The sequence below is a fragment of the Natator depressus genome, chromosome 1 (genome assembly GCF_965152275.1).
Source record: "Natator depressus isolate rNatDep1 chromosome 1, rNatDep2.hap1, whole genome shotgun sequence".
NCBI lineage: Eukaryota > Metazoa > Chordata > Testudines > Cheloniidae > Natator > Natator depressus.
The window spans coordinates 147,466,916-147,494,653 of record NC_134234.1 but is presented as its reverse complement, the minus strand read 5'-3'; the positions used below and the strand labels follow the sequence as shown (position 1 = coordinate 147,494,653).

Below are 27,738 nucleotides of genomic sequence, written 5' to 3'. Positions count from 1 at the left end.
CTTTTAGGAATTTTAAATTTATAGGGATTTCAAAGTCAGCCTTCATTTATTGTCTGGCTTGTTTCACTTCTGAAATGACTTGAACAGTGAACAAAAAGGAACGGACAATATTTTCAGATAGGCACTTTATAGCTGTGCACTTTGCAACTGTATGATAGGACTGACTGCTGCCTTGAATGTAAAATTAGCTTGTTGATATGTGCTACTACAGACAGAGGAGCAGATGTAGCAATTCTGCCTTATTTACATGAAATCTCTAAAAGGACATTTCATTCCTAGTGCACCAGAAATATTGTACCTGAGATAAACTACATCATGTTATGTTAGCTCATTCGGGTGTAGGTTGTGCCATTTAACCATAGCCCATTAGTGGCTCTCAGGAACACTTAGAGGTAGCCTGACTCCAGGGAACAGAATGCCTCTTGGAGCTCCCTGGCATACTGAGGCTTTGTGCCATACTCCGTGCTGTGTGGCTGGCCACCTATGCTGGCCAGTACATAGGGGTGTGGGTGAAGACACAATATAAATATGTAATACAATATAACCTATTATTATTATATCCTTACTCCCTTTGGGAGGGAGCAGTTCTCACAGTTGCACCTGAACCTAAAAGAGTACTGCCAACCCAAACATTTAAATATAATGAAACAGGCCTAAAAACAATCACAGAAGTGCCTTAAAAATCATGAGATTTAAAAAAATGGGGATTCTTTTGATTTGCTTTCTGATTTCTGAGCCTTTAGAGCAGGGGTGGGCAAACTACAGCCTAAGGGCCACATCCAGCCCTCCAGATGTTTAAATCCATCTCTTGAGCTCCTGCTGGGGAGTGGGGTCCAGGGCTTGCCCTGTTCCATGCGGCTCCTGGAAGCAGCGGCATGTCCCCCTTCTGGCTCCTACGCGTAGGGTTAGCCAGGGGTCTCCGCACACTGCCCCTGCCCCAAGTGACGCCCCCACAGCTCTCATTGGCTGGGAACCACTGCCAGTGGCATCTATGGTGGTGGCGCCTGCAAATGGGGCTGCGCGCAGAGCTGTCTGGCTGCAGCTGCGTATAGGAGCTGGAGGGGAGACATGCCGCTGCTTCTGGGAGCTGCTTGAGGTAAGTGCCACCTGGAGCCTGCATCCCTGACCACCTCCTGCACCCCAACCTCCTGCCCCAGCCCTGATCCCCCTCCTGCCCTCCGAACCCTTTGGTCCCAGCACAGAGCACCCTCCTGCACCCCGAACCCCTCATCCCCAGCCCCACCCTAGAGCCCACACTCCCAGCTGGAGCCCTCACCCGCTCCTGCACCCCAACCCCCAATTTCATGAGCATTCATGGCCTGCCATACAATTTCCATACCCAGATGTGGCCCTCGGGCCAAAATTTGCCCATCCCTGCTTTAGAGTACAATTAGGGGCATATTTTCATCCTTTAGTCCTCATGACTGCAGAGAAGAAACTTATTTTTAAAAAAAGAAAGCTGAGATTCTCATGTATTATTTGACTCCAGGAGTTGGGATTTTAATAAAACCACCAAATATTATGAGTCTTGAAATAAAATTGTGAGTTGGTAACACTGCTACATGGTTGTCTAGAGAGCAGGGGAAGGCTCCATAGACTCCTCTCTGCTCTCCCTCACCACCTACTCTATGCTACCCTACCACACCACATGTAAAAGGGGCAAGGAAAATCTTTCCCTAAGAATGGCTCTCCCCACATTCCCTTCTGCTTCACTTACGTGATTAATAGTTTTGACCGTTTGTTTTTTTGTGTGTTCTTTTAAAATGTCACTTTTTTCTGATTTCAACATTCAAACTTTCAGTGCAGGTTTATTCTTTCATTCAGTTTACTGACAATCAGATGCACTAAACTTAAAACAGTTGGGTTCTGAATTCCAATGACTCTCAGACAAAAGTGGTGGGATGAGATGCAGTTAATGAAATTTGGTAGATGATTGATGTGTATCTGTCAATGTCTATTAAAGTTATTTTTAAAATCAGTGATGCCTGCATGTTCTTCCCCCCCCCCCCCATCCGAGATATTCTAACTAAAAGACAACAAAACAAATCCCATTTCCTTCTAGTCACAGGACCCTCACCATCAGATAAGTGAACTCTAGTCATTGTGGAATGCCCTCTACAGACGGGTGAATGAAACCTATCAGCTTGTGTTCAGTTACTTTAACTGCAGTATCACTTTAAGGATACTAAGATGCTAGTAACACAGAACTGTGAGAATTGTCTTCTGCTAAAATGCATAAAACATAAAAATCAAACACAAAAGTCACCTACATGTTGACGTAGACAAAGTTGCTTACAAATCCACCAGACCCTCATTAGGGAGCCATTCAATAGAATGAAGAGATGTGAATATAATTTTCTGAGATGCATGCTGTAAAACCCATCCCTATAATGAAGCAGAGCTGAGAACCCAAATAAACAGTGCTATTATTTTAGAAGTATCTTTAGAGCAGAGAGTTTCACTGTAAAGGTGCTGTGTAGTTTCAGGCAAATCAGCAGACGTTTATCTGAAGTATGACTAATTTGAGAGCATGCAGGAGAGAAACAGCGCTTTCTGAAAGGAAGTAACAAAAAGGACAAAAATTAAAAAAAGAAAAAGCCTAAACCTTTACATCAGCATTAGAGGACAATGTGAACACTAGGATTTGAAACTGATTTGCAGATACACTGTTTTTAGCCAGGGAGAATGCTCGTTAAATGCAGGATGCTGCTATGGCTCATGTGTGTTTGCACTGAGGTACAGATCTGTGAGACTGACGTATCAGATAAAGTCAGCGTGGTTACCACACCGACGGTGTAGCAGCTGCATAATAAATGATGGAAAGAATCATGTTAGGCATGCCCACCTAACCTAACTTGAATCATGCGAAAGGGGAGCTGTTGGAATTCAAATAGACTTTCTGGTTCCCAGCAGTCGGCAGTAAGAGAATGCTTTCAGGAAGATGACAGATGCAGGGAAAAGATGCTGTTTTGCACTATCTTGATTTGTTACAGCAGCCAACTTATTGGCATGATGGAGTGACAAGAAAAGCAGCTGGCATGGAAGGTAGGATTATCAAAGCCCTTGCATCATTATGAATGTAATTAGAAACTGACCGTGACAAAGCATATGTTAGGACAAGCTGCAGCTGATGGCAGAGGATTTGTTGCTGAGGTCTTGAAACTCTGAAAACAATGTTTCTTTTGCAAAATGGATCGTTGAATTGCATTTATGCTTGTGTAACATTTCCGTGTGTGTGTGCTTTCCTCCAACCTCAGGGAGCCACTTACCTGAAAGAGCATTATGTTAGGATGAGATTACAGAATAAAGTATTTCCTAAGTGTCTGTGCAGCTTCAGGTAGATAGAAACAAACACACACTAAACCTAACCCTGGCAAAAGCTCAATATAATTTAGTAGCAAGCTTTAATTGATATATTGGCATGTTCAGGAATACTGAGGAAATGAAGATGCATATATTAAATGTTTTGATATAATGAAAAAAAATTGCAGGTTTCTGTTTTATAGTTAGGGTTTTTTTTGTGAGTTTTTTTTTCTTCTCATCAGTTTTTAGCCCTTGACTTTCATTCAGTTGTTCAATATTATATGAAAAAAATACATCAATATCTCCTGCAGGGTTTTTCAACAACTCCAGCATCTGTTTCTGCTATTGAACTGTATTCACGTTTTGCCAACTTGATATTTACCCAGCTGGTCTATCGTTTCTCTCTTGATTACTGCTCTTAATTTCTCTGTATCAGCTTGTTTCAGATAGGATTTTGAAAGCTTTTAATGAGGAATGATAGCAAAAGCTAAATTCTTGAAAATTAGAGTATTCTTTTATTTTTGAAACATCAGAGAGTATTCTCTTATATGCATTTTATTAAATTCATTTTCTATGCTGCAGTATGTTTTTATACAGTCATGGGATTGCAGTTGTAAATACTTTAAAATAGATGAGTCATAAGCATAAGTTTCAACTGACTGTAAAAAGAAAGTTTGAGGTCATTTAAAGCTGCTTTTTTATGCATATAATTTCCTTGTAAACACCTTCCCCTTCTCTCTCTCTCTCTCTCTCTCTCTCCCTCTGCTCATCATGCCAGAGAGAGTTAAGTATATACAGAAATATATTTTATCACCACTAGGGTGAAACACTCCCCCCAGCCCAGCAGTTTAGAACAGGTGATTGTTTAAAACAGGTGTCAACTATATTGGAATAGTTGTTTTGGGAATAATAAGTAAATGTGGTGTTTTGTGAGTGTAAACAAGAACCAGGATATTGTTTCTCCTTAGGTACAGTAGCCAACTTAATAACCTATAAAATAAAATGATGCTAAATTAATTTGCTCAGTTTAGGATACAATATGCTCTCTTTAAACTGCCCCCTTCCCCAGATTAGATATTCTCTTTGAAAGTGCTATATATAAAGTATGTCCTTTGCATATTGTGTTAGTGTGTTCTAACTTTACTTTGAATAGTTTGTAGTTTAGTTTAAAACTGTTACTAACCTGAGTGGAGCTATAGCTATTTTAAAAATATAAATGCTTCAAAATACATGAGAGAGACAAGATATGTGAAGTAATATATTTTATTATATATATATATATATATATTGGATCAACTTCTGTTGGTTGAAGGGGCAGGATAATCCCCAGATAAATAGCAGTGAACCAGCCTTTAAAGAGTTTTTGAGATAAAGATTAGTAAAACTAATAGACTGCTGGATAGTTGATCGTTTCTCTTCTTGGATCACTTTAGAGAGACATTTTAAATTAACCATTGGGAGAAGAGAAGCACTTCTCTATGTGGCCAAAAGTACTCCCCTGTTTATATGGTCACAATTGTTCAGTGATTCTAAAAGTCCACTGTCATGCTGTTCCAGAAAAGCTCTGTCAGGCGTAAGGGTAATTTTCTGTGTAGTTAATTTTAAAAATAGTAGCGTGTGTTTCCCATATAAACAATTTAAGCTCCATTCAGCTTTTCAGGATAGCAGCAAAACTGTTTTCACACTGAATATATTGTATTTACAGTGCTGAAGCCATCACTTGCTCCTCGTTGGAGGAATGCTAGCTGACTCTGATCACATGATAGTAACAGAATATGGTTTTGCCTTTAATGAAGATATCCTAATAGAATGCTGTCTGTGGCCATTGTCCAGTTGAAAATAGTGTTTTTATGGTTTTACTTATGTTTTGTCAATAGTGAGTGCTTTTAGCGTTTTGTTTCACTGGTGAATTAAGAAGACACTAGGTGGAGCTACCAGTTGATTATTTATAGAACTGCCATGCAAGGCTCTGGGGAAACCTGCCTAGTGAGCAAGCTCACTTTGATGATGATCATCATAATTATTAAAAAATCACATCCAGCTTGAAGTGTAAGCTTTAAATCATGAAATCCAAGCACTGTTGGGGTTAAAGGAAGCTATTAGTCCATTCCTTTTTATTATTTTACAAGACACTGATGAATACACACACACTTTTAAAATTTCTCCTTTGACCAGAGAGAGTGGCGCAGCACAAATAAATAAAAGAAGAGAAGCAAGAATAGGACCAAATAAATTCTCTCTCAGTAGATACTTGCAGAAATGTTACTGTGTCTGTTTCTTACTTTAGTCTGGTGCTCAAACTTTTCTCTCTTCATTCACACAAGTCTCCCTATCTCCACCTGGCCTTTCTAATCCAACTTTACTCATGCAGCTGCCATATTAGGTGCAGATATTGGCCTGATTCAAAAACCTGGACCCAAACAGTCCCAAATGTAGTGGTACATAGATGGATCTGAAAGAAATCTTACACCAGATCTGAAATTTATGGCGAGGGTGTGTACCTTTATAAGCAGTAGTGCACGGGCAGTCTAGTGGAGCATGCATTGCTGATACATAGTTGCTTGATTTTGATTTGTTACCAACAGAAATTTAGGGAAGAACTGCAGAGTAGTTATGATAGTAGGAAGTTTGAACAATTAGTCTGCAAGCACTTATGCTCCTTCATGACATAATTGTTACTTTTATTTGTGTTATGGTGTTGCCTGGATCAGGGCTCTATTGTTCTAGATGTGTAAATACACAGAAGAGCACATTCCCTGCCCTGCAAAGTTAGACTCTAACTTCAGACATGACACACAAATGACTTGACGAACAATAAGGGGAGAGGGAAAAGATTATGGTAAATCACGTGGCTACTCTGCTATGTTAACCACACATCTTGGAAGTATAGAGGGTTCCATAAGGAATAGTGGATTTTGAATTTTTTCTTAATACAATTCATGATTGTTTACAGGTTACTTACACTCTCACCAACAGAAGTTGGTCCAATAAAAGATATTACCTCACCCACCTAGTCTCTCTACTGGCTACTTAAGGTTTTAGTTAGTTAGTTGGTTAGTTTGTTTGAGATAACAAGAGAGAAGGTGAGGGATGTGAGAATGGCTGAGATTAGATGGAGAGAGATGACAGGGCGCAATAGGGTAGGTGCGGTGCAAGGATTGGAGGGAAAGACTGGGAGATGAGCGACAGTCAAGGAGGGAAAAATTCAGATGAAGATTAGGAGGAAGATTGGGGGCATCACGATGAGTCAAGAAGTAACAACGGCATCAATACAAATCTGCTGTGCAAAGCAAATGGTGGTAAAGTCAGTGGGACTCTGGAATCCTGAGGTTAATGGTGGGGTCAGGGCTGGAGCGGGGGGTTACTGTAGTCCACAAAGAGAGCCTGCTGTGAAAGGGTTTGGCAGAATTGCCTGACTCCCAAAATGTGTCAGTCTGTGAGAAGCTGGAGGAGGGGGGTGGGCTTAGCAGGATAGGGAAGTCTGTTGGCTTTCCGAGCAGCTCCAGTGGAGCAAATCTAGAAAACTGGAGCTGGTTCTATGGGTAAGAATGACATCAGAGGGGCAGCACAGCGGGGGAAAAAGTGGTTATATCAATACCTCCCTCTTCCTAGGTGGAAGTCATTGCAGGAAAACAGGGATTTTAGGCCTGTTTTAGGAAACATGACATTGGTGCTAGGAGGTATGAGACCCAAAATGTATAAGGGGAGGAGCTGGCTGTTGGAAATGAGGCTCTCTGGCAGGCAAGTGCACTTGCGTCCCTTCTCCAGGCTGGGTTACAACAAAAATATCCATCACAAATAGGTGTGCTAGCATATTTGTAAAAAAAGAAAACAAAGGATGGTTTTGTAGCAACATTTTTGGGGGTTGTGAAATACTCTAGTTAAACAGATCAATACTATTTTAGTGTGTGCTGGTGCTGCTGTTGACAGCTTCTGACTCAACAGCCTTGTGCATATTTGTCAGAGGGGAGGAAGTTTTCCAATAATCTGGTGCTCTGAGAGAGTTTATCATGAAACTGAACATATCCTTAACATTCACTTTAAGCAAAAGAAAAGCTTTGGTAGTGTCTCCACTCATTTGGCTTTTCCCTGCAAGCACTGTACAGCAACTATTCCACTGGGTTGTTGGTTCCTGCTAAATACAGAACAGAATAGCAATGTGCAGTCAGTAGAGCAGAAAGAAACAGAAAACGAAACTCTCTAACAGCATCAGTCAAGGAGGATGAGGAGTAGCCAAAATCAGGGAGTGAAGAAGGAGCTATGCTACCCCCACTCTCACTTATTTTAACCTGTGGCATTCCATCCTGGAAAAAAAAATAATTAAAAAAAAAATGCTGAGAGAGATGAAATGAAGAACTGACAACTTTCAGTTTTCCATAAAGGAAACTTTGGGACAGTAGGACATCAGATGAAAAACTAAGACATATGGTCAATTTACAAATAGTTCATCTTGCAAAATGTATTATTTAGGCATGTTACATGAGAAGGCCAAGATATGTACTTAATACAGAAAATTATTCTACATAGCCTTCCACCACAGGACTTCAGATCATCTCAAAAAATTTAATACATTAAGTCTTCCAAGATAAAAGATTTAACGTTCTCTCCATACAATAAGGAAATGCTCTTTCTTTTATTAGGACACCATGGATCAAACCCAGCTAATTGGAGCTATAACTGGTGAGGGGCCACACTCAAAAGACCAAAGGTTCAAATGTGTATCACAATTATCCATTTTTTTAAGCGCTCCCTCAGATGACATCATCTCTCTGCATAGGATTAAACCCACTCATTCACTGGAACTAAATGCCAGATCTCATATTTCTTACCTTCATGGAAAGTGCCCTGAAGTTCCTCCTACTATCTTGCCACAAGTAGCAGAATACCACAGAGCTGGGGTTAGGGCAGGATGGTCTCAGTTGTCCACCTGAACCCATATTGCCATCTTCATTACAAATAGCTAAAATGAAGTAATCCAGAAAGAGAGTTGGACACAGAGCTTGAGGATTTTCTGAGAAAGACACTGATTCCAGCTTCTTCTGTTGTTGTTGTTGTTGTGCTGATGTAATTTTAAATGAAAACTGTACTGAAACATGAGACTCCTAGTTTACAAAGAATACTGTACTTGAATCAGAGATTAGTAGCCTTGCAGCTTTCTGCTCCACCATTCCTCTTGTGGGAGGAAGTCCAAGGTCTGGCTATCCTATTGTTATAGCTTCAAGGCACAGGCATTTGAAAAGCCTTTCTGCTGGGTATATTGAGTATTTGAGTGTTGCCTGCATTGTAGAATAAGAGATCCAGAATAAAGATCAGATGAGCCCCAGCAGAGGGGGTTCCAGAGGTGCAATCAAGGAATGGCGATAAGAGTGACTGAGAAGCAGACGTGAGTAAGGTTTTAGGAAGTGTTATTGTGTTCCATTGATGAGTTGTAAGGGAAGCCTTTCTGGAAAGATGGGATAATGGCAGATTGTAGGGTCCATGCTTGGACCTTCCTTATCTTTTTCCCTTATGCGCTATGCTTCTCTGCAATAGAGTAAGAACGTGTGTGGGATGGTATTTGTTTACGGAAATTAAAGCAGTGTCCTTATATGGACTGCAGTTTCTTTAGTTCTTATCTTCTGAGTAGATCTTTATCTTTAAAAATCAGGAGAGGAGAAGGAATAGTGGGCTGTTGGTGGTGTCCATTAGAATCATCGACTTTCTCAGTTTGATATTTAACGTTACAATATGCAGTTCTTTACAAGGTGTTCCTTTCATGTACAGATCCCCAAAAATGCTATGTAGAGCAGCAACAGCGCAACCAGCATGGTGACTAGCTTGATGTTGTATAAACGCAGGAGCCTGAATGGGCAGGGTGATACTTTGGTTTTGTCTAGTGCTTATAAGTTTGCCTATATCATCTTTTCTGTGACTAGTCACAGGCAGGGGGAAAAAAAAGGAAATATAAAAGGTAAAAAAACAACAAAACCATGGTAAAAAATCAACAATGCCCCTTGAAGTGTGTGTTCAGTCTTTCTTTGTCTCTCTGATGCTTTGCATGTAGAATTCCTTGTATGGTGTCAACTTCTACTCCCGATCACTTCTATCCATCTGTTTTTCTGATACTCAAAAGCCACACTAAATAAAACCATTACAGACTTTCCTGTTAGGGCTGTCAATTAATCATAGTTAATGCAAGCGATTAACGCAAAACAAATGTTGCTAGATTTAAAAAAATAGTTGTGATTAATCACAGTTTTAATTGCTCTGTTAAACAATAATAGAATACCAATTTAAATGTATTATAAATATTTTGGATTTTTTTTTACATTTTAAAATATCTTGATTTCAATCACAACACAGAATACAAAGTACCCAGTGCTCACTTTATATTATTTTTGATTAAAAATATTTGAACTGTAAAAATAAATAAAAGAAATAGTGTTTTTCAATTCATCTCATACAAGTACTTCAGTGCAATTTCTTTATCGTGAAAGCGCAACTTTCGGGTGAAGAATTATTATTTTTTGTTACATAACTTCACTCAAAAACAAAAAAATCTAAAACTTTAGAGCCTACAAGCCCACTCAGGCCTACTTCTTGTTCAGCCAGTTGCTAAGACAAACAAGCTTGTTTACATTTAAGGGAGATAATGCTGCCCACTTCTTATTTACAATGTCGCTTGTAAGTGAAAACCGGCGTTTTCATGGCTCTGTTGTAGTTGGTGTTGCAAGGTACTTATGTGCCAGATATGCTAAACATTAATATACCCCTTCATACTTTGACCACCATTCCAGAGGACATGCTTCTATGCTGATAACGGGTTCTGCTTGATAATGATCCAATGCAGTGCAGACAGACACACCTTCAAAAGCACAATCTATCAGTGCCAACAGGTAGTGATTTCGAAAAATGGCAAAATCTAGAACCACTACTTGACCCGGGCAGGTTTGTGACTGAATTCCTTGGGGGAGAATTATATGTTTCCTGCTCTGTGGTTTTTACCTGTATTCTGCCTTATATTTTGTGTTTTGGCAGTCTTCATTGATGTCCCAGTATACATTGTTCAATTTAAGAACATTTTCACTGCAGATTAGACAAAATGCAAAGAAGGTACAAATATGAGTTTTCTAAAGATAGCTACAGTATTCGACCCAAGGTTTACAAATCTGAAGTGCCTTCCCAAATCTGAGAGGGCCGAGGTGTGAAGCGTTGTCAGATGTCTTAAAAGAGCAACACTCTGATGCGGAAACTACAGAACCCGAACCACCATCACCAAAAAAAAAAAAACCTCAACCTTCTGTTGGTGGCATCTGACTCAGATGATGAAAAGTTAAGTGCATCGGTCTGCACTGCTTTGGATTGTTATCAAGCAGAACCCATCATCAGCATGGAAGCATGTCCTCTGGAAGGTTGGTTGAAGCATGAAGGGCATATGAATGTTTAGAATATCTGGGCTGGTCTTCACTAGAGGAAGATTGACACTCCTGCAATCGATGCAGCAGGGATTGATTTAGTAGATCTAGTGAAGGCCCACTAAACTGAAGGTAGAGCACTCCCCGGTCAACCCTGGTACTCCAGCTGTCCGAGAAGAGTAAGGGAAGTTGACCAGAGAGCGTCTCCCGTCGACACAGCATAGTGAAGACACCGGTGTAAGTCGACCTAAGCTATGTCGACTCCAGTTACATTATTCACTTTGGTCAACTTACCCCTGTAGTGAAGACAAGCCCACCGGCACATAAATACCTTGCATCACTGGTATAATAATTCTATATTTGTAAGTTGCACTTTCAGGATAAAGAGATTGCACTATAATACTTGTATGAGGTGAATTGAAAAAAGCAATTTCTTTTGTTTTTTAAAGTGCAAATATTATAATAAAAATAATAATAAGATGGGAGAAATGTACACCTTTTATTCTGTGTTGTAATTGAAATCAATATATTTTAAAATGTAGAAAAATATCCAAAAATATTTATAATAAAATTAAATTGTTATTCTATTATTTAACAGTGGCATTAAAACTGTCATTAATCATGACTATTTTTTTAATCTCACGATTAATTGCAATTTTTAAAAATCATTTGACAGGCCTATTTCCTGTAGACTTTTTTTTAATGAACAGAAGTAATTATATACTGCCGTTATGCAGCTCATATGTATTATTGGAACAAATAACACAAACAAAGATACAAAGAAAAGATTCATCATCTCTCTGTCTTTTTTTAGGAAAGCCATTTGTATATTTCCATAATACACTTCCATTTAATACATGTTTATTTCCTCTTTTTACAAAGTGCTACTGACAAGGAAACTCCTCTGTAATTTGATATTGATGGCTGCAAATGGAATTTAATAAATCTTCCACAATTACAAACTTTGCTGCTCAGATGATAAGGTGGAATAGTATTGTTCACCCATTTGGTCTTGTCAGCACTACAGACTTTATAGGCAGGTCACTGGCTGCTTTTAATTCACTTCTGGTCTCATATGAGGAAAGGATTACAAAGCACTAAAAAAAAAAAACAATCTGATGTCTTAAATAGTGATTGCAAGCCCCAAACTGTGACTGCATGAAGTTTGCCAGCATAGTGGAAAAGGTGGAAGACATTACATATGCAGGTATATTGTGCAAAATTTTACATTGTTTGAACTCTTCCCAGTAATTGTGGGCAGGATCCTTTAAGGATGAATAACCTGGGAACTGTTGGGTGATCTTTGGTCAAATAGTTTTGGATCATTGAAGCAGCCAGTGATTCTGGAAAAATGTATGAGTTATTGAAGGTTTTTTGTCTTTAAAGTGTTTGCTGTTCAATATTGTATATATTGCTCTGAAGCATGCCTGAGCCTGGGACTAATAGTGAAATTATTGACTTCTCTTCTTTCGCTTTTCATTGGTCTTGTTTTTGAGAAACAGAGGACTATTTTTATTTACTACCTGAATCAACCTGGACACTTGAGGAAATATTTTAAAAATAGATAAGAAAACTAATCACACAGGATTTCAGTCAGCTTAATCCTGTGACAAAGTCCTTGTGTGGAACTTTAAATATGTTTCCCTCAGTAGGTTAAGAGCAAAAAGCATGTTACAGATGTCAGTAAATCTCAGTAACTAATTATGTTTACTCTCAGGTTTTGTTGTGTTTCAAAACCCGCAGGAATAATGAGGGATTAGATCAGTGGCCAGTGCTGACACACAGCATGTAGTTAGGATCAGACACATATTAAGGTCATTAATAGCAAGAGACATAATTTGTCTAATGGCTTAGGGATATGGCTGGGAAGTGGGAGTCTGAGGTTCTGTTAACAGCCCTTCCGCTCACTTGCTGTGTGACCATAAGGAAAACACAACTAGAGCTGTGCAAGTTAATCCAAAGCAAAAATGTTTTGGTTTTATCAACAAAATCAAAGCAAACACATTGTTTAGCGTTTGGGAATTTTAACTGCTTTTTAAAAAATAAAAACCCAAGGATATTTGGAAATGCTGTTCAGGGAGGAGGAGGTGCTGTTGCGGCCCCACCCTCTTAGACTTGATAGCCCCTTGGTGAGAATACTCAGCTGGGACATAGGTGACCAAGATTAAAGTCCCCACTCTGCCTGATTCAGAGCAGAGATTTGAATTTGGGCCTCCTACATTTGCAGGTGAGTGCCCTAACCACTGGGCATATTCTGTGGTATGTTTCTCTCAAGCTCTCCGACAAAAGCTGTTTCACATTGTATAATGTGAAATAGACTCTGTAACCCATTGGTTAGAGCACTTCCTGTCGGAGATGGGGCACTTGAGTTCAAGTCCCTGCTCTACTGAATAGTTAATTATTTATACAAAGTGGAAGAGCTTCAATGTCGCCAAAATGGGGTGAAGAGTTAAGTTAGGCAATGAAGGTAATGCAACAATGGAGAAAGAGCACATTGCTCCATAAGTATAAATTAGGGCTATATTTGTGGATATGAGCAATGTGTGCAAATGAGTTTTTAAGCAGGCCTTATTAAAACTGGCATTAATTATAGCATTTTGGGTGAGCTGGTGAAACCACCGAGCAAGCAATAGCATGATCAGCTGTGGTGGGGCGGATGTATCATAAATTCTTATAAATCTTTCTAAAACTTAGTAACAAAAAGCTTGTTATTATTTTATTATTATTATTTAATGTAATTACTTTATTGTATGACAAAAATATGTATGGTAACATACAAAACATGAAGAAAAATTATTTCCTTACACGCTGCAGCTATATATAATTAATATTGAATATCTGGTTTATAGACTCAAAAATTAAGCTGAGAACCCAGGCCTTGAATGAAGCTGGAATTTACAGAAAATAGAAATGAGTTTTCTTTTTTTGTTACATGATATTCACTAAAGCACAAATGTGACTTCACATTTTCTGATTTAATGTTGCCTTTCTTGCTTTTTCATGACACTTAACTCAGATTTTTGTGAGTTAAGTTACTACTTATTTTATCAACAAAATTAATCCCCACAATCTTAGCTTTTCTATGGCTGAAAAAGGTTGTCAAGTACAGTGTTTGACTGTTCAGATTATGGTGTCAGATTTACTGAGGATGGGGACAGCTAACTCAGATGTCCATTGGTCCAGGCAGATTATAGGATTGAGCAGATCAGCAAGTAGTAATAAGAAAGGATCATGAGATATGTTAGGCCATTGTGGATGTTTTTGAGTCGATTCACAAATCTTTGTGTTTTCTCTAATAGGTAGCCAAAGCAAGAATAAACTACTCTGCGTATAACCTTAAGAAAGTCACTTACCCTCCCTTGTGCTTTTTTCCCTATCTGTAAAATGGAAATTATGATCTCACGGGGTATAACATCCACGGGGGTATTGTAACATCTCACGGGGTATTGTCTTTGAGGTGCCCAGAGGGAAGATGCAGAGTGTTGTATTTGTTGCCATTTCTGGGTGAGCACCCTTCACATTCTGTACTGTTACTGAAAGCAGAGTACTGAGAGAGAGATTATTTGGGAAAGGTAAGAGTGTCATATTATGGGACCAATTAACAAGACTGCTGGTTCATGCCTTATGATGGTATCTGCCAGTTCAGGATGTATTGTTGGTTCAGTCAGGAGGAAACTATCTCAGAACAGCTTGTTGTTATAATTTGGATAAGAGGAGATCTCACTTTTATCAGGAAGCATTTCATAGTGCAGGTTTGTGGATTAACACCTTGCCTTAGGGATTGTATAAACATGCAAGGTGCAATAAGGCTGTTGAGGAGAGATGAATCAATGCTGACATTGGCTATGATAATACATTCACTGGGATTTTGTGTTGGGCTCAACACTGTGGGGCTTCGAGTTTTTTTCCATTAAGCAATGTGAGTACTGTTGAAAAGCAGTGTATTGACATATATCGTGTCTGGGCTGGAGCAGCTGGAACTTGAGAATCTGTTGTAACCAGCTTCCTCTTTGCTACCCAGCTCTCTTCTGTGCTGGAATTGGAATCTCTCTGTATATCCACAACATGGGCAGCAGCTCTGCCAAAGTTTATCCCCACCACCTTTGGCTTTCTTCTGGAGAGGCCATTTTAAGGAAAGAATGGATGAAGCTCATTCCCTGTGCTCATTCAACTTTCTGAGGAGACTGTAAATAAGGGAGCTAAATGTGAAGGCAGTGTTTGAGATAGGACTACCTGTCTTCTAGAAACTGAACTCAGAGACCACCATTTTATTCCAAGGAGGCTACTGAAGAGCTGCCAGGTGATAGTGACTGAATCACTCTTATGAGACTTCAGAAAATTTGGAGGTTTGGTTCAGGTAAACCTCTTACAGTTCAGATGCATGTCCAAGGTTTGTTGGAACTGCTGGAATTTATTGCCACCTTCTCTATAGTGATTCTGGGCTACTTAACTGGAATTGGGTCTTAGCTCCTCAACTTTCTTAGGTCTTGTTTATGCTCCCGTGTTAAATCAGCCTAAATTACGCTAATCCAGCTACATGAATAACGTAACTGGAGTCGACGTAGCTTAGGTCGATTTATCCCAGTGTCATCACTGTGCTGCATCGACAGGAGATGGTCTCCCATCGATTTACCTTACTTCTATTCCAGTGGAGTACCGCAGTCAACCGGAGAGTGTTCTGCAGTTTTAGCGGGTCTTCACCCCCACTGTATCGATCACAGCAGTGTCGATCTCTGGCAAGGCCTAAGGCCTCTTTACACAGGGAAATCAAAAGATCAAGCAGCTACTCTGAGTGGATTTCCCCAAACAGCAAAGCCCAGCACATCTGCTAACCTCTCTCCTTTCACTGGTGAATTCATATTCATTGCAATTTGGGTGGTGACAGACAGACTGACTTTAATCTCTCAATAAATCATATTTAATATAGTCAAATTAATGCTGAGAGGAATTATAGGAATTAAATGAGCCTTTCACTTTACATTCAGGTGCAAGACAAACAGGGAGATGAATTGATGTTAACACCTCCAACAGGAAGTTAACATGCAGACGCATGATGGTTAGGCTATAGCAAAGAGCAGACTGATCTGGGAGGGATGGGGAATGCTTATTTTGAAGCAAGCAGTGAAAGTGGGACAGACCTGCATGAATCATGTACATACACTACCAAAGGAACTTACATGGAAAAACAGAAACCTCAGTGTTTGTTTATCCAAAGCACTGAATATAGTCCTGAATGGCTTTGGGAAGACCTACAGTACACATGACATGAGAGGGAGACTGAAAAACTTCCCTCTGGGGAAACTCATTCATAGAGATACCAGAAATTACAATGGATTGGAGGCGATAAATGAGATGACATGAGGGGAAAAGGGAAATGGTGACTCCATAAAATTTGTTGGCTGCCACCCATGAGCCCTCTCATGGCCAGGCACCTCTCATGGTGCCTCTGCGCTGTCCTGCTCTTTATACTCTCTCTTCCAGGCACTTTTACTCAGACTCCACACACTTCCTGGGGTCTGGGTTTATTGTGCTAGACTAAACTCAAAAGTAAAATTTGAAATCCCAAAATCAAATCCATCCATTTTGCCCTCTAGTTGGGTCACTCCCAGGCCTCTTCTGCCTGTAGTTTCAGTCCTATATCCCGGGACTCTCTTCTGGAGCCTGTTCATGCTAATTAGTTCATCTGCTTGGGCATCCCACCCCACAGTAGCTTTCAGCTGCTTTTTATAGGGGACTCACCCGATCCCTATTGAGTGTGTCTCATTATGTAATCAGGGTTGGTTAGCCCCAGGCTTTTCTGCCTATAGGGCAATCCACCCTGTTATACTCTGAAACTGGAGGCAGTGGGTCAGATCCTCTCCCTCTGTTGCAGCTACGGTGAGTCACTGAGGCAGCACAAGGTGGCCAGAATCTAGCCCTAAGAGGCCAGATGAAAATTTCTCCAGCATGAGGGAGCTCTCAACTGGCGTAAAACCAGCATATCTGGTTCATACATCAGCTGTCATCCCCATCATAGCATCAGGGGCATAAAGAAGTGTGTTAGGAGCAGGATGCTTAAGCTTAACTGGCATACGGTCTCCTGGGCATCACAGACAGCTGGTGTAAATTAGAGCAGCTCATAAAACTACTCTAATATACCTCAGGTCTGGGCTGGAGCAGCTGAAACTTGATAATCTGCTGTAACCAGCTCCCTCTCTACTACTCGGCCCTCTTCTGGTCAAAGAAGATCTTGGTGCAGGAAGGAATTTAGGCCAGGCTGCCCAGTCAAAGTGGTAGAGGAAAAAAAGAGATAAGTAGGAAAGAAAGGTCACACTAGTTTGGAATGCAAAATATGGTTTAATCCTGGACACATCACTTGTACCTGCATAGATGAGTACCTGCAGCGTTTCAGAGTGGATACCTTATGCAGACTATTTCTTTTGTTTTAATTGGATTTTCTCTATTCTTAATAAAACTTGTTTTTAATTACACTGCTTGAGATACTAATCATTGTGGTACCTTCCTGCATCAAAGCACATTCTGGCTTCTTGTGACAGGCTGTTAGGGAAGAAACAATACCGATCTGGGAGTTCTTGTGTCTATTACCCTCACATGAGAAGGGAGAGAAGATGTGCCATTCAGGAGTTGGTTGATTGTTTATTTTAGTTGCGGTCAGTAGGGGAGCAGTGAAAGCTGGCTGACTATGAGGAATGATAGGAATAGGAGACTGAAGACCCCAACCGTGTATTATGTGCCCTATGGCAAGTGAGATTTGGATTTAGTGACAGTTTTCACGCAGCGGGGAATTTTGAAGAGATTTTGGGCCTTGTATTTTGCTTTCAGGAAGATAGAATAAGTGTGTTGGGGAAGCGAGCATGGAGGTTGCATTGAGGAGAGGGCCTGAAGCCTGCCTGCTTTCTGCCTGCCCAGTGCTGGCATTAAAATTTTTCACTGGGATTATTAGAATGCCGATGGTGTTGTTTTAATTGCTGGGACATTGTGAGGGCAAGGGGAAACATACCCAAACCACAAGCTCTCTAGAGTCGTGTACCTCTGAGGAAACAAATAGGATAGGGTTGTGAGTCCTTGTTCTTTAGTATTAATTATCATGCTTTAGACTTGTACAGCAGCCTAAGGATGAATTTGGCCCTCAAACAGTAACCTGTGAGGTAGTTTTCAAATGGCTCAGTACGGGGATGAAAAGGTCACACAGAAAGATCAAGTGGCGAAATCAAGAGTGGAATCTTGAGACTTCTAGTTGCCCTTTCTAACCAATAGGAAGCATTCCCTCCACCTGCAAAGGAAGCAAGGGGAATGGTAATCTGTGGGGGTTGCCAGAATTGTGCGTAACTGTGAAAGTTCAGCCTCAGCAAGTGAAAGTTCTGCTACTGCTAAGCTGCAAGACAACTCCCTGACACACCAGCTTGTCTGCCTTGTGAGCAATCTTTTCTGGACTCTGTCAATCCAAACCTTGCCTTGCTGGTAACAAACAGTGAACCCCATCTCCTGAGTTCCCTGGAGATGTCTCCATGCAGTGTCCAGCCCCCACAGTGAACACTCACAAGTTATTAAATTTGCTGCTCCATTAAAGAGACGATAAACTGCAGCTCATTAATTTAACTGGGATTTAACAAATACTCTCATTTCAGTCATAGCATTGAATTGGTTTACAACAAAACAAATTTATTTAACAAAAGGACATAGGTTAAAGTGATACCAAGTATAAGGAATAAAAATAGGAAGGCTTACAAATAAACAAAAGTAAAAATGCGCTTTTAAGACAAATTTAAATTCAGCAATTTACAATCATTGCCTAAACAAGTTTCTCACCTAAACTCAGTTCCCAGGGATTTCAGTCCCCTTGGTTGAAAGATCCAATGTTCTGTGATTTCCAGAGCTCTGGCCACTTGCATTCCTCAAGTGACCGCTCCAAAATGGCTCTCCATTTCTGCTTATATCTCCCAAAGTTACACGAGGCAGGAAGGCTTCCTGCTGTTCTTCCCTTCATGTTGACTGCCTATCCCCCTGTTGATTCATATGTAAAGGGACTTCTATTGCTTTGATTCCTTGCTGATTAATTTGTTTGAGACTAGTAGATAGCTACCTTCCCTCCTGTTTAGGAGAAAATCTGTTTTTCCCGGTGTTTGGTCCCAGATTTTAAAGCATATAACTAGTGATTATCCATAATTCCTAGTTCGTGTTAATGCATAATTTCACAGTGCTATTAATCATGAGCATGCCATAGGCCTTCATTAAAAAACCTTATTTGATGTACTTTTATAATACAGTAATATTGTATACAATCAGCTGATCTTCTGCTGGGATGTAGATGCTTTATTCTCTTCCCAAAGTTCTTTGACCCTACTTCAAGAGGCAGGAAGGATTCCTAGGGGCAGTCTCCGTCCCCTGTCTACATTATGTATTCATCTCTGCCCACTTGCTCTCCTAATGGTTTTGTTTACCTTGCATGTAAGTGTGCTTTCTTTGTCTTTGGTCACACATTGGCTACTTTACCTCAGAGACACACTTAAGCAGGTGGAACCACATTCCTGTCTGGAACAGGTGTGGTTTAGGCACTGCTTCCCGAATACATTTGCAACACATATCAATAAAGTCCTTTGTGGGTTTACCATACATACATCCCACAAGAATATTAATGATCAGTGAGTTATTAGTTTTCCAGTGATATACTACATGCCACCTTTTGGATAAATATCATGACAAGAGGTGCTGACACAGAGTAGTGAATCACCAATGGGCCTCTGTGTTACAGAGGATCCTTGAATTGGTTAGTGAAAAACTGGGTTCATGTCTTAATCGGTTTCTCTGGGAGGCTAGTTCAAGGATATTTATGGAAACTGGCACTAATTTCTCTCCTTACAGCTGAAAACATTAAATTACACATACACACACACACACACACATACACACACACACACCCGTGCTGGAATGAAATGCTAATCTTCACTGCAGTCATGTGCTTTCAAATGAGATCTGTGGTATCTCTTTGTGCGCTCTGAGATGGTATTTAGCACATGTAAGTTATTTATCTTGCTGATTAGGTTGTGAGTGCCCCACAGTGGCCCTGTATCTTGCAGTAAAGTAATAGGGTGGTCTGCAGGCTCATTACTGTAGGCAGAGTGTAAAAGCTATGTGAGAGGTTGTGAGAAAACCTGACTGCATCAGTGCAGGGCAAGCTGGTTTGTCTGTAAGGGAGCACACATTTAATTACTAGGATTTAGGAATTTCCATTGGATAGGAACGTTCTTTGAAATTTTTAATTGTTTTTTTTTTTTTTTTTTTTTTTGGACACTGTACTGTTTACCAGGCATTGGCTGTTCAGCGGTTTAGTCACTATTGTCTAGGTAAAATAGAACTTTTAATCTTTTTTTGACTGATGTTAGGTTTCCTGCAGTGAAGGGCTCCATCACATTTCTAATGGTTGGGGGAGGAGGACTGTACTTAAAATTGATCTATTTGTATTTGTTATGTAATCATTGCTTGAAGGAAGTTGAGTTTCTGAAACATTAAATTATAGAAGTGAAAGAATACAAGTGGAAATTTGGTTTAAGGAACACACCAAAGGGGTCCATTTCTATGAATGTTGAGAAAATGATCTCTTTCTTTTTTGTATACATTTTAAATGATTCTTAGCTTGCTGTTCTCATGGTGGATGCATTCAGCTCAAAGCAAGAAAATAACAATTCAGGCCCTCAAGGAGCAGGCCCCTTGTAATCCTATTTACCGCCTATTTAATAGCGCAGGTCTGAAGTTGAATATTATAGCAAATGTTGTTAACCTTAGGGAGCAACTAGCATGACAGTTCTCAAGCTTATACCCTTGGGAGAGCAGGTGGGACAAAAGGGGGAGGAAAGAGAAAAATCTTGAATAAAATATTTACTAGAATGAGTTGGTCCCTTATTCACCTTATTCACCTGTTCAATTATTCTGTTCAGTGTTTCTGAGCACTGATAGAGTCTCTTCCTGAAGAACAGCTTTAGGGGGCTCTGTCCCTTTAATGTACAGAAACTGTAATGCATAGAAGAGGGAATTGGGCAATAGCGTGGCGGCAAATTGTTCACAAATAGGGGAGATGCTGAAACACAGTGATGTGCATGTATATGATAACTGAATGATGCACTGGTGATCCTACAGCGGGTTCTATTGGGTGGACCCCATCAGGAGCCCAGTTGAGTCAGTGGTGTCTGCTCATGAAGTGCTTCTTTTAGTATCTGGGTCTAAAAGAGATTGAGGTGTAGAGCTGAGAAACAGGTTGATTCGCAAATTAGCATCTATGGATGGGATTATTTTAAAAAAGGGCTACAACACATGGTGAAATTTGGGGCCCCGCCATGCATTTACATGAGATACTGGTAAATCCTTAATTTAAAAGAAAATGATTGCAGGAGAGAAAGAGAGCATAATATCCAGATAGCATTTATAAGCAGGACAGATGAGTTACACGTTTCTCTGGAAGCATGTCTGTTACATAGCACTAGGCAATGTTATTCCTAGGCATGGACCAAATATCCAACACCACGGGACTCAATTGTCTCTGTAATGGGGTGGTAGCGAGTTGCTTTATTAGTACTTGCTCTTTCCAGAACAGATTTATGACCTTCTGCTGTGCTGGCTCACCATGAACCCCCTCTACCCGGAAAGATAAATAATCTTCCCAGACTACTGGTAACAGATTCTGCCTCTGAGTATGCTTCTCTGGACACTCTACAACTGTGCCAACCATTCTGAGTTACCTCATGTTAGAATCCAAATCCTCCTTGAACAAACAGACTACATGGATAACAGTTGGCTGAAAGCAAGAGGCGTTCCAATAACTGATTTTTCAGTTTGCTGGCAGTTCTGAAAAATTAAAAAAAATGTTTTGAGTCAAGCTATCGTTTTGTTTGACCTGACATGAAATGTTTTTTTTTCAATGCCAAGGGAGCTTTTTTAGACTTTATTTTTTGAATAAAATTGGAGGAAAGTTTGAAATGAAAAGCTATTTTGCACTGAAATGTTTAATTTTGAAATGTCAAAAAGAAGAGCTTTGACTTCAGATTTTTTTTCTGCTGAAAAAAGTTCTGCAAATTTGACATGAACTTGTGAAATGTTTCGGTCAACCCTAATCTGCATTTTTCACAAAACATTCTGCCCACCTCTACTTGAGACCCTTCCCTGCCCTTTCCCTGTACTCCACCCCGTATGTCTCGCAAACTATAAAACTTGCAGGTGGCCCAATCCCTAAAGGAAACAAAAATACAGATGAATATGAGTTATGGTTGGAAGGACAAATTCACCAAATTTATCTGTTTTTTTGGATAGTTACTTTAGTGTGAGAGGGAATGAGAATAATAAGGGAGGGGAAAAGAGGGTGTATTTATTGATAAAATGTTGACAAAATAAATCATACAACTCAAACAATTAACTATTTCACATTTTGAATTATTCAGGGTTTTTTATGAGCTCCAAAATAGCTCTTTTCAAGTATTCAGCTCCTCTCTCCACTGAATTTGAAGCTCTGCTTGGACCCCCGAGGCCTGGCAAACTTGGAGAGCTTTCCCCTTACAGGTTACGGGGTTATAAATTAACTGTAGCCACTCAAGAAAAAGACATACGCATAGCTGTGGGCAGCTCAATTAAAACCTCTGCTCAGTGTGAAAATGTTCGGGTGCAGAAGGAGTGGAATAGAAAATAATACTGAAAAGAGAATAATGTCATTATAAAAATCAATAGTATGCCAGTACCTGGAATAGAATGTTCATTTTTGCTCACCTTATCTCAAAGAGGCTATAGAAGGGGCATAGAAATGGAAAATGGAAATAATTAGAGTCTTGGAAAATTTCCAGCTGAAGCTAGATTGAGAAGAATGGTATAGAGAAGGCAAATGTGGAGTTCCTATTTATCTTTTTTGATTAATAAAAGAACAATGAGACACTGAATAAAATTGAAAAGCAATATATTAAAAACTGGTCAAAGAAAAAACATTATTTACACAATGTATAATTAACCAGTGGAACTCACTGCCACTAGATATTATTGGGATCAAGAAAGGATATAAAGACGTATTTGACATTTTTGTAGATAATGAGCACATCCACAATTACAAATTATAGGGAGAAAATGGAAGGGATTTTATGAACCCTTGTGCTTCAAGACACAGGCGAACCTCAAACTGAAGGTGGTTAGGAAGAAACTTCCCCGGAGAGCTAGTTATTTCATAACGTTTTTAACCATTTCTCCATCCTGTTACTGAAGGGAGGCTTCCATTCACAATACTGGCTGTCAGCTTGACAGCAATTAACGAAGTTAAAAAATGAACAATTCCCTTGCTTAACTTTGCTAATACTTTAGCCAAAAGGGGAGATGGCAGGGCTCATAAAATATTTTCACATAAAACTTAACATTATATGTATGTTCATTTATTGTAATATTTTGGCATTCAATTTTTTTACTCAATATCAAAAAATCTAATACACTCTGTCTCCCTGTCTTTGTTCATCTTTTTTTCTTTTTTCTGTTCCCTCCACTCATCTCTCTCTTTTTTTTTGTAGACTCTGTTGTGCTTTCTTTTTTCCCATCTGTTTTCTTCATTGTTTCTTTCGCTTTCATCTGATTTCACTTCCTCTTTCCCCCCTTCCTTGTCTGTGTCATGTTTCCACCCTTTCTTGGGGTGTGCAGCTGGCATTCCGATTCAGGGTGACCGGTCAGACCTGTGTGAAATAACTGGGTAGCTTTTTTCCAAAGCTGCAAGGCAAAGTGTTTTGGCTGCTGCAGCTCTCAAAGAAAGGCTGGAATGACATAGGTATCTTAGGTATCACAGCAGTCTATTTTGCATGCTGCTGTCATCCTGTCTGAAGTTGAGCAAGATTAGATTCAAGCAGTGCAAAAAAACACAGGGCAGGTACATTGCTGCCACTTTGAACTGTATGGATCACATTGACTCTCCCTGTCTGATATTGTTAAGCTGCAGAATATGTGGTGGATGTGAATTACATGCCCTTGATTTTTTTTAAATCATTCAACAGCTTTGGGAATGTTTTCTGTTATGTTACATTGCCCAGTGTCTACTTGTCTACCCACCTTGTTATTGATCACCTTGTAGTGGATGACTTATTTTTTACTTACCATGCATATATTTGGCCTTCCTTTCATTGGCTATTATTGCCTCTTTCTTTTCAAATACCTTCTCCACCTCATCATCAGGCTTCCCAGCAGCTGTTGCCATCATAGTTAGAATTACTACTTTTTGTAGCATTCTCCAACAAAGTTAAGTTCATTGTACTGTGTGATTTGCCCCTGCAAGGTTCCTTTCAGCTTTTCTTTATACTCATATATATGTTTTCACACACAAAAGCATTTGTTTGATTGTGTGGGGGATTTTTTGGAAGGCTTCTGCAGAGGTAAAAAGATTCCTCTTGAAAACTTTCTGCTTGCCTGTGCACTTTAATTTATTTCCACATTTGGAGGACATCTCCTCTTCTTCCTCAGCTCAGATGTTTCCAGTACAGCTGGGAAAGTGGTGGGTAATTGTGGCATATTTTCTCAGCTTACTCTGTCATTGTTTATGCTAATGATGATTGTGGCTCTGTGTTTCCATTTAAGTTTGGCATATTGCCACTCTTGCAGCGGAAGCCAAAGGTGACCTCATGCCATTCCATCTTTTTCCCTTTCCAATGAAATAACTCTTGCATATTATGCTGCAGGTGGGTTAATGACAACTCTGCCCTTCTCCCCTTCCCCCTGAGGAGGAATGTGAATGAAAGACCATGTTCTGTGGGCAGAAGGGAATACTCAGTTTATTTTTGGCAACATTTATTGAAAAACACAGATCCCTCTTCTCCCCCTTCGTAATTTCAAATTCATTCATTTTCCTCTCTGAAAAGTTTCAGGAAGCTTGGATAGATTGGGTACACCAATACAATGTGGCTTTGAGTAATGTGATTTTGGAAGGTTTTGGAAATTCTGAGAGAGGGAAATCCAAGACGGTAGGACAAACACACACACACACTCCCTCCTTCTAAACAATCATAATCATACTCAGCAGAAGCAGTGGGGGGGCTTTCCATCCAGAGGCCTTAGCAGGGTTTACAAACATGAATACATTTAGTCTTAAATCATCCCTGTCAGGTAGATAAGTTGTCATTCTCATTTTACAGGTGGGAAAACGGAGGTGTACAGAGTGGTTAAAGGGACATAATGGTCACACAAGAAATTTATAGTGGAACCAGGAACTGGCTCCGTCATGTCCTTTAATTAAAAAAAAAAAAGTCCTTGTTAGGGAGAAAAAATAAGTTTGGGAGCTACTCTCACTTAGTTGTTATGTCCACTTCATATTTGTTTGTTGGTTTGTGAGTAAAAAGTAGAGTCAGGTTAAACTGGGTTCTGAGAGATCTAGTGGCTGGAGGGAAGGCAGAGCCCTCTACCACCTCCACGGAATGACAAAGACCTGAGTTTGTTCTATGATTGTGACCTGTGTGAATGATGGACCTCCTCTCTCTTAGTTTCTTACTCTGACACCTGGGCTCACTTGGGACAATCAAGCATGTAATCCTAGATACTTCCATCTCCTGTATATCTGGGAGGTGGGGGTCAGGGCATTCTCATAGTGGGCCCCTTGATTCCTGGATTTGCCCCCCTTTTCTCCTTGTGCAAACAGAGCCTTTTAGCCCTCAGGTGTAGTTGAGGCCTTGCTGTATCTGGCCACCCAGGCTCCCGCTGAGTTGGATTACGAAGGGGTTGGTTTAGCTACAGAACAGTATTTTGTGTGCATTCCCTAATACCGTTTGGCTGTTTTTCTGTAAATGCATTTAGAGGCTTGTAATAGGCACATCCTGCAAATAACATAAATACATATATAAATGCAGAGGTCACCCATAAACACCTGTCAGTTTTGCCCTGGATAAGGCTACCCTCAGGCCTGCTAATAGCAATTCCGGGCTCCAGGGCAGAATTGTGAATGGGCTGAACTGCTGGGAGCTGCCGGCTGCACTGCTGGGCACGCTCTTCTGGCACGGCCAGGGCTTCCATGTGCCCAACCGGCTGCCTTTGCTGCCGCTGGTACCACCCGCATGCCTCTAGGAGCCTGCAGCCTGCCTGGGTGATTTAAAAGAGTTCAGGGCTCCGGGCCACCGCCCCTGCTAGCTGAGCAATTGGATACCTGGGCCCCTAGGCAAGAGCTCCGTTTGCTCTCCCCCCGTCGGTGGGCCTGGCTTCCCCAATATTCACAGTACTCTTCACTCTTTTCCCACTCGGGATACTGTAACTACTGAGGCAACTTTATCTAATCAACTAAGATAATTTGCAAGTTGTAAGGGTTACAGCTCTAGATAAAGATGAACAGAACCACCTCCAAACCAAAGCTGCTGAGCTTTGCAAAACTCTGTTGTGAAGCACAATCTCAAGTGCAAGATATTTTTAATCCTTGCTTGCTGACATTCAGCTAGACACAAGAAGTGCTTCTTTATGCTCAGTTTCACCAAAAAATGGCGGCATTCTAAACTACAGGAACAGAATTCAAAGTGTTTATGACAGTCATGATAATTATGGAACACAAGATTAACCTAGCTAGGGAAGATAAATGTCTAGGTATTCACTGCAGTGATAAACTGAGTTTGGAATGCAGCTTGACAGAGTTGCTGATGAAATTTGATTTTTTAGCTATTCGTAGCTCACAACAGGCCACTGTAATATTTGTTGAATCTGAATGAACAAAATTCTCCTGTTGTCTTTGTATCATTGGTGGTGGTGGTAGGTTTTATATATATATGAAAAGTCTGTGGTTTGAATAGTGAACAGGGCAAAAGTCGTGGACATAAAAGAAGGGAAGGACTGGAGCTGTGACGTGGATTCAATTTTGTGTCTATTATAGGGTGACCAGATGTCCCGATTTTATAAGGACAGTCCCAATTTTTGGGTCTTTTTCTTATATAGGCTCCTATTACCCCCCATCCGCTGTCCTGATTTTTCACATTTGCTGACTAGTCACCCTAGTCTATTATCTGATGCTTCCACAAAGTCCAGATGTCTGGTTAGGGTTGGTCTATCTATCTAATCAAGTTGCATGCATGTGGCTTTGTATTGCAAGTAACACGATTTCCTTTTTTAGTGCAAGTAATTAGATCTCTGTTGTGATATATTGTCAGATTTGCTTCATATCAAAACTGACCTTCGTAAATCCAGACTAATATAAATCTTAACGTTTTCTTTTAAAAAGTTCCTTTTCCCCCAAAACATGGAGGTGGGAGGGGAAATCTCGGAACCCCTGAAAAAAATAAATCTTTGAATAAACATTCACTAGTTAGGGCCTTTGTGTCACAGCACTCTGTTCTCTAATAGCCTTCTTTATACACCTAGAACTTAACAATTTACTAATGAAATTGATTCACCTGCTTAACATAATGTCCCTCCAACACAAATCCCCCAAATGGACAGTCGCTGATGTATTTTGAAAATAAATCCTGGAATCTTTGGTTCTTGTGATTAAAATGCAGCCACAAGCATTTGTATTGATCCATTTCTGCTGTATTTTGTTCTATAGTGCACTCTCTTTTTCTGAGCTAAGAGGTGGAAAGCAGTCTTGCAGTTAAAGCAGAGGGATGGGAGTCAGGAAATCTGTGTTTTGTTCTCTAGCTCTGCGACACACTTGCAGTGCAATTTATAGAGTTTAAGGACAGAAGGGACCATTAAATAATTTAGTCTGATATCCTGAATATCACAGGCCATTACATTTCACCCAGTTGCCGTGTGGTGAGCCCAATGACTTGTGTTTGTCAAAACCATTTCTTCCAGAAAGGCATCCAGTCTTGATTTGAAGGCAAGAAGAAATGGAAAATCCACCAATTCCCTTGGTAGTCTGTTGCAGTGCTTAATCACTCTCACAGTTTTTAAAAAAATGTGCCTAATTTCTAATTTGAGTTTCTCTGGCTTCAACTTCCAACCAGTGATTCTTGTTATGGCTTTCTCTGATAGATTGAAGAGCCTTTTAGTATCCAGTCAGGGCCAGATTAAGATCTTTAGAGGCCCTAAGCACTGAAAAGATTATGGTGCCCCCCATATGTAATTC

At 40.1% G+C, this 27,738-nt stretch overlaps 1 protein-coding gene across 6 annotated transcripts in view; it reads left to right on the top strand.

Moving 5' to 3' along the window:
• The first annotated feature begins 2,650 nt into the window (after positions 1-2,650).
• DMD (dystrophin) overlaps positions 2,651-27,738 on the top strand; it is a 1,886,383-nt gene continuing 1,861,295 nt past the window's right edge. For 5 of the 6 annotated variants that reach the window (XM_074968560.1, XM_074968534.1, XM_074968525.1 and 2 more), the window contains exon 1: positions 2,651-3,045. In XM_074968560.1, coding sequence (XP_074824661.1) covers positions 2,949-3,045 — 97 coding nt within the window. In that variant the 5' untranslated portion in view covers positions 2,651-2,948. The remainder of the gene's footprint in view (positions 3,046-27,738) is intronic. The other variant, XM_074968569.1, reaches the window with a different exon arrangement.